This window comes from Coptis chinensis, chromosome 4 (assembly GCF_015680905.1).
Source record: "Coptis chinensis isolate HL-2020 chromosome 4, ASM1568090v1, whole genome shotgun sequence".
NCBI classification, from domain to species: Eukaryota; Viridiplantae; Streptophyta; class Magnoliopsida; order Ranunculales; family Ranunculaceae; genus Coptis; species Coptis chinensis.
Genome location: NC_141459.1, coordinates 69828587 through 69835991, shown reverse-complemented (window position 1 = coordinate 69835991; position 7405 = coordinate 69828587). Strand labels below are relative to the sequence as shown.

The following is a 7405-nucleotide window of genomic DNA, read 5'->3' as shown; positions in this document are numbered from 1 at the left end:
CTTTTCTAGTTCACTGAACTTCTCTATACTTCCAGCTGGCAACCGATAAAACCAATCGGAAGCTCCATCTTTCAAACTTCGCCGGAAAAAGCATACACCATAAACCATTAAACTTATCCTCTTGCCATAAAGCTAATCTGTTGGCGAAAATGTTGTATGTGATGCACCGGGTCTCCCTTTCCATCAAATCTATCGAATCTGGGTTGCGTGAACCGCCTTGGTACCTCCGTTGACCTCACCACCGCCGCCAACGGGTTGTGACTGAGCGCCGCTATTACCTGGTTTGCCGTTCCTCTGCTCTCTGGCCAGACCGGGTCGGACGGCTTCCTTTCCCTTTTCAAACATGTCTTTGAACTTGCTGTAATGTGACTCCATCTGCTATTCCACCGCCTTCCATTTGTGGATCTAGCTCTACTCCCTTCTCTATTCCATCTAACGGCTGCACAGGTTCCCCATCTAAGCTTTCTTCATCAGACTCATCTTCTATGATGTTTTCCTCTCTTCTTGTTTCTTCCGCTTCCCTCTCTCTTCCAAACTTTTCATTCTCTTCCCTCAGCCTACCCATCTCTATCTCCATCTCTCTCATTCTCTCCACCGCCGTCAGATCTGTTTCTCCTCTTACCTCCTCTACTTGGTTGACCACTCCTATACCATTTGCTTCCCCAACCTCCGTTTCTATCTCCGCTCTCACTTTTCTTTTCGATAGTGCCATCTCTTCTCCTAGAACTGCGGTTTTTAACCGGTGTGGTCGTCAGTGGTCGTTAGTTCAGTCCCCACAGACGGCACCAATTGTTGTGACCTAATGCTTTTCTTAGACTTCCCCTCTCTTTTCTCCATCTTCTCTTTAGGGTTCCCCCTTTCTTTATACTTTCTTCCTCCCCTAGTCTGCGCTCTACCCTTCATCTTCTTTCCATCCCTCGGTTCTGATAAACCCACGTGTCTTCTCTGACTTCGCGCACCTGTCCTCACCTTTTGCGCTCTTCCTCCATTTCTGTCCTAGGCTTGCTGCCTACCCCAGTCCGCGATGACCCATCAGCCCATGGGCTGTTCCGAACCTTTGGGCCCAATCATCCCGATTCGGTCCGTAACACATACCATTTTATGAAAATATTTATCCCATTTTAGTTGAAGTTTCTGGTGTTTGGGAAGTTAGTCCTGGGCTAGTGTGGACAGTGGAATATTCTGATCTGCGGTGGCAGTTACAACTTCAATTCTACTTATTCTATTTTTTTTCCGTTCAGATTATTCTGTTTGATCTATCAGGTTAATGAAAACGGTGAGAAACAAAGGGCACAAGTTGGCCTGATTTTGATCAGATTGGATTTGTCAAACTATGAAATTTTCTTTTAAATCAGAAGAGTTTTTGACCAATAAGAAGAATATTATGTCAGAAGAGTTTCTCTAGTCCAAGGTGCTTTACACGTGTATGCTAACATTTTTATTAATTTCACAACACTGTAATATATGTTCTCAAAGTTTTGAACATTAAAAAAAGAAGGGTGAACTAGTGTTACCCCCTACTAGATGAGCCAATTAAGATTTCCCCCCAGGAAATTAGGACCTCTCCCGTAAATACACACAAATAAATTTTGGTTAACCCATTTTGATTTTTTTTTTTGTGTGTATTTAGAGAGGAGACCCTAATTTCCCATCTAGTGGGGGGAAATCCTAATTGGCTCATCTAGTGGGAGATAATACTAGTTAACCCAAAAAAGAAAGTCGAAAAGACTGTTCCAAATTTGTATGATCATTTTCAACATACAAATTTCAATTGGAAGTAAATTCTCGGAGCGTCTGAGACTTCATGCGATGTTGCAGATACCCAATACTGTTTAAAGCATGGGTAAAGATCATTCAGTTTTTGGCTCTCAAAGAACAAAGATAGAGGAGTTGAACGGTGTTCCTTGGCATTTCTAAAGGACAAGGGAACGGTACCAATGAAGTTAGAGAAAGAAGACATGGAGGCATGGAGCACGAGTACAAACCTTGTCATAAAGATGAGTGGCGAGGATATGAAGCCGCCCAAGCAAAATGTGATGGATGAAGGTGATAAAAAAGGCTTTTATCTCCACTTAATAAAAAGTTAAACGCAGCCCAAGCAAACAGAGCATTGGAGAGAAGTGTAGTTACCACTTTACCGCCGCGCCAGGTAGGGGTCCAACTACGACTTTCTGCTTAGGAGCAAGGAATACAGATATATACAAATATACAACGATAATCAAGCGATTCCCAATCGAAATGCAAAGAAATAAATGACGAACCATCTCTCTCACGACTCATGAGTGAGATATTTCTCGTTTTCTACATTCGTAATTTATTTTACATAAGACTGATAATTTACAAAAGCAACAAAGTCGATCACTTCAATACTGTTCCCATACTTGAAACAGTTTACATGTTCAATAATTAAACAACTCAACCAAATCAAATAGAAGATACATAGCTCTTAATCCACCGAAATGCGATTGGGCTCCTGACCAGGTGAACTCCATCACTCCATTCGACCGATCCAAACTTTGATATCACAGAATTTAATTGTCCCACACCATTACTCTTGAACTTAATCACATATGACAAACTCTGAGTGTCTTTGCTGAAGACAAGTTTACTTGGTGAAACAGTGATGTCGACTGATGCTGGACCTGTGACCTTGGCCTCATAAACCGTGTCCTCCTTGCTACCTACATTCTTAACCACCCTCTTATAACTAACCTCATCAAGATTGGACCTGAATACCACTGAAAAGGACGGATAATTCAGATCACCCGGTGTAGCCAAACCAACAGAACTGCAATCCACACTACTTTGATCACCTATGAAAACAGCTATTCTCCTTGAGTCATAGCCAATGGAGCAGAGGAATGCCACATAATCATCAACGCTGAGATCATAAATCAATCCAGGATTAAGTGCTCTATTAGGATCGACGTGACCAGACCCATGAACGAACGGTGTGGATTCTTCACCAGTAGCAAGATCCTTGATATTTTCCCCTGAGTTGTCCAAGTTATAAGCAGTTGTCATTAAGGCAGATTTTATAGCACCAGGGGTCCATTTCGGGTGTGCTTTTTTAAGCAAAGCAGCCAATCCGCTCACGTGTGGACAAGACATAGATGTACCAGAAATGATGTTGAATTTTACCCGTCTAGGATCAATATCCAAATCTGTTGGAGATACTGCCCCAGTCCAAGCTGCCAAGATATTAACACCAGGCGCAATCACGTCAGGTTTGAGAATTTCTGGTGTTAAATCATTTGGACCACGGCTAGAGAATGAAGCAACTTTAGGAGCCGGAGGCGAAGGTCCAATTACTGTTCCACGGAATACAAGTTTCGCCGTAGGCGAGGGTCCTGATCTGGAGTACGCTCGGATCTTGTCCCCAGCAATCTGACCAACTGTAGTTGCTGGAATTAGATGTGAGTCAGCAATTAGCTCCTCCCCAGCATCTTCAGTGTTAGCAAGGATCATTCCAACTCCACCAGCAAGTTTTACAGCACTTCCCTTTGCTACTCTAGCATTACCACCACGATCACAAATAACAATCTTGCCTGCATAATACACAATTTATAAGTCATTAATTCAAAGAACTTGTCACTGAATCAAGGGTCATCTTGCAAAATGACCATTTACTACTAACAAAATGATATTTCCTCCAAAAGAGCACAGTACCTAATTCCACTGAATAGCAAGTAGCAACCCAAAAGGTTTTCTTTTATCCAGAAAAATATTAATATGGATGTCTGTCCAGATAATATAACATGAGATGCACTTAACTTGCTATTAAAATTATATGCAGGACAAATGTATCCTGTGGGGACGTATGACACTAGCGTTGCTCTTATTTTTGTATTAACAGGCTGTGCTTGAAAAAAAATGCAAAAAGTGGCAATTCCATGTCCCTTGTAACACGTGTTTAAACTATATATGGTCATGCAATACTTTGGTCGATAGCCAGCAAAGCCATGAATGCATGATCACCAAGTTACAGTACTATCAAAAGTTAAAACATACGTGTATGAAGTTCTCAAATCAAACGAGTGGATCATACTATGTACACACACTCTGTACACTGTTACACAACGAGGACTACCCACATGGTGCATTACTGTATCCACTAGGTTCCCCAATACACATGTACACGAATAACATAATCCTATGTCAGGTATTGAGGCCGACGATTTTAAAGCACCACAGGACTCCTTTATGCTATTCCAATAGATCAATTAATTTTCACATTCTTAATTGCAAATGTATAAAAATCCAAACTACTGCAATAAAGTTTACCTGCAGTTTTAGATGAATCAAGGCTATTAGAGTAACAATATCTACTACCACAATCAGCACCATAAACCAAAGGCAAATCGTTATTTATAACCGTTTCACCCGAATAAAGCGACACCCCATTAAAGACCCGACCATCACCAAGAACAACATCAGCAGGAAATTCTCTATCAATACTCGAGGCTCCAACAGTTAAAATCCAGGGAGCAATATTAGTAGCTGTATATGCACCCGGTCCAGAATTACCCACAGAACAAGAAACCACAATTCCTTTCTGAGTTGCACCAAAAGCACCAATTGCAATTGAATCGCGATAATAATCTTCTGCGTACGACGAACCAACCGATAAAGAAATCACGTCAACGCCATCTGCAATCGCTTGATCCATCGCCGCAATTATATCCGAATTAAAACAGCCCGGTTTCCAACAGATTTTGTACATAGCAACACGAGCTTTAGTGGCCATTCCTCGAGCTTCACCAACTGCATACTGATAAAATCCAGCATTAGGAACGTATGAACCGGTTGCCGTTGACGATGTGTGTGTACCGTGACCGTCCGTGTCTCGAGGAGATTTTGATTCTTTAGACCAATCAATATAACTCGACGATTGATAGCCTTTGTAAAATGCTCTAGCTCCGATGATCTTTCTATTGCAAGACGGAAAGTCCGGTCCAGTCTCGCAAGTTCCTTTCCACTTGGAAGGAACCGGCGCAAGACCAGAGTCGTTATAACTCTGGCGCTCTGGCCAGATTCCGGTATCGAGGACACCGACGATAACATCGTCAGCGTAATCGGAATTAGGCCAGAGGCCAAACGAGTCGGCTAGGCCTAGAAAACTAGGCGTCCGAGTCGTGTGGACTTGACGGATTTGATCAGGGTGGATAGAGAGGACGTGAGGGAGTTTACTAAGCTCCTCAGCTTGGGTGGCTGTGAGCCGAGCTGCGAAGCCATTGATAGCGTGGTTGTAGGTGTAGAGAAGTTCCGTGGGATGAGGTGAAGGAGGAAGAGATCTGACAGTTGAGGTGTACCAATGATGGTGAGTAGTGAAGATGGATGGTTTTTGGGATTTGGAAACGTAGATGATATAGGTTTGAGGATTGTCTGATGAGAGTGTTGGGGTGATTATAGTGGCTAGGAAGAAGAGAAGGGAGATGACACTGGTTTTATTATGGATGTCCATTTTTCTTCTTCACTTCCCAAAGTGATTGGAATAATGTCCAATGACTTCCAACCTTTTAAGATCTAATAAATAAGTAAAGAGTGTTTCGTAAGTAAGTGTTGCCACGTGTCAAGTCGTATGCATTTCCTGTTGTTTGTGAGATTTTTTCCCATTCCGTTTTGTTAGCACTAGGCGCTAGCACAATAATTCGTTCTAAGATAAAAAACAATTATGAATTTGGACTCACTTTGGGCAGAATTCATGTATGGGTAGACCGTAGACTCCACATGGAAATTAATATTAATTTATCTTGAAAAATCTCTTGGCAGTTCAAAGTTTAGGGCCCATATCCGATATCCGATATCCCTCCTCCCCTTCCAGTACCAAATTCCTCTTTCAAAAAAAATTTTTTTTTTTGGCCATTTTTACACGGTGTACCCCAAACATAACTTGATTGTAGGTACTAGCGTACTCGTGAACCATCATCATTGGATACTACTATAAAAGCCGCTCACTAATATAGTGTACTTGCTTGCCCGCTACTGTGGTATTCCCGCTTACCTACTAGTGTTGCATTCTGGTGTGCCCACTAGTAAAGCAATAACACTACCCACTAATGTAGCACCGAAGTTATATATAGCAGGTCCGAAAATATGTCAAGGGATTTTTTTCATATAAAGCTTTTGGAAAGATTTTGTACAAAGAGGGAAATATCTCATCAAATAAGGAAATGATATCTTAGGCAATAAGAAGCCTAACATATTCATTTTCCTATAAATATCCAACAATCATTTCAACAAAGAACTACGTTCAATAAGAGACTTGATTCCAAAAAGCGATTTGGATACGTAGGCAGCCATTGATGGTACAGTCTCAACAATTCTACATATAATAATCTCCATAACAAGATCGTTAGTGTGTTTGGATGAGTCTTTGACCGGGCTTTAAAAAGGCTTTTTTTTCTTAAATCTTGGCCTTTAATCACAGAACTTCTTAGCAACCAACCCTTGCTCCTTTATCTTGCAAAAGTGATATATTTCTGCACATACTTGACTCCAATGCCTGAAATACATAAAAACACGTAATCAGTATTAACTCTTATTTATTACTCGTATAATTGGTCTAAAAGTATTATTGTTAAGGGGTTAAAACTACAGTTTTGGGCTCTTATCAAACCACCCCCAAACAGTATTTTGCTTGTCCTCAAACAAATATGAGAAATTAGAATAAGTGACTAAAACAGTTTTGGGCTTTAACTACTCTCGTTTCACCAAGTGCGATTGCATAAACCATATGCAAAAAGGCCTTAAACCACTAGGAATTTCCTAGTGGACGAGTTATAGTCTCGTGAGAGTTTTCCAGTGAAGGTACTCACAAACTTCATCTATACTACAACGACTAAGAAATAAAACTATTGTTTCCTTATTTATGCCTCAACTATTTATACATCTCACTAGCAATGAATACAGAATAATCAAGTTGAAACCTAAGCTAATATATGCATAATAATCAATCATCTACGAATAAATATATATACAATGAGTATTACTATGAAATGCACTAGCAGGTCTGTTTATGAAAACTTGAAATAACGTCCTTAAGTAGGTCCTCACATAAATGTCAAGACAAAAATACTCTGATTTTTCCACTCAAGTTTCGCTACTCCAGTGTGTAGTGGACACACTTTACTTTACAATCTCAATGACACACAAGGAAGTCGGAGTCGATCAAACACATCTGCCACTTACTATCACACTAACCTATTCCTAATTGAGCTAGATGTCTTTATTAGGTGTTGTGGGGATTAGGAGATGGTTTAAGAAGGAAGGAAATGGATATTCAAAAAGGACAAGTCTGAGATAATAGGGTATTCATATTATGTAACTAGATAAACTCTTGTTCTTTTGCTTCTACACTTTGTTTCTATCTTTAGCCATTTTTCTTTCTTTGGCTTTTGAGTCA

The 7405-nt window shown here is 40.6% G+C and overlaps 1 protein-coding gene across 1 annotated transcript; it reads right to left on the bottom strand.

Annotated features, from left to right (window-relative positions):
- Positions 1–2239: 2239 nt before the first annotated feature.
- LOC147504570 (Subtilase family protein) lies at positions 2240–5598 on the bottom strand. The gene is made up of 2 exons (XM_086557384.1): positions 4285–5598; positions 2240–3548 (listed from the first exon to the last, which is right to left on the bottom strand). Exons 1-2 carry the CDS (start codon positions 5462–5464, stop codon positions 2425–2427), a joined length of 2304 nt encoding a protein of 767 aa, XP_086413510.1. The 5' UTR covers positions 5465–5598; the 3' UTR covers positions 2240–2424.
- Between the last annotated feature and the right edge of the window lie 1807 nt (positions 5599–7405).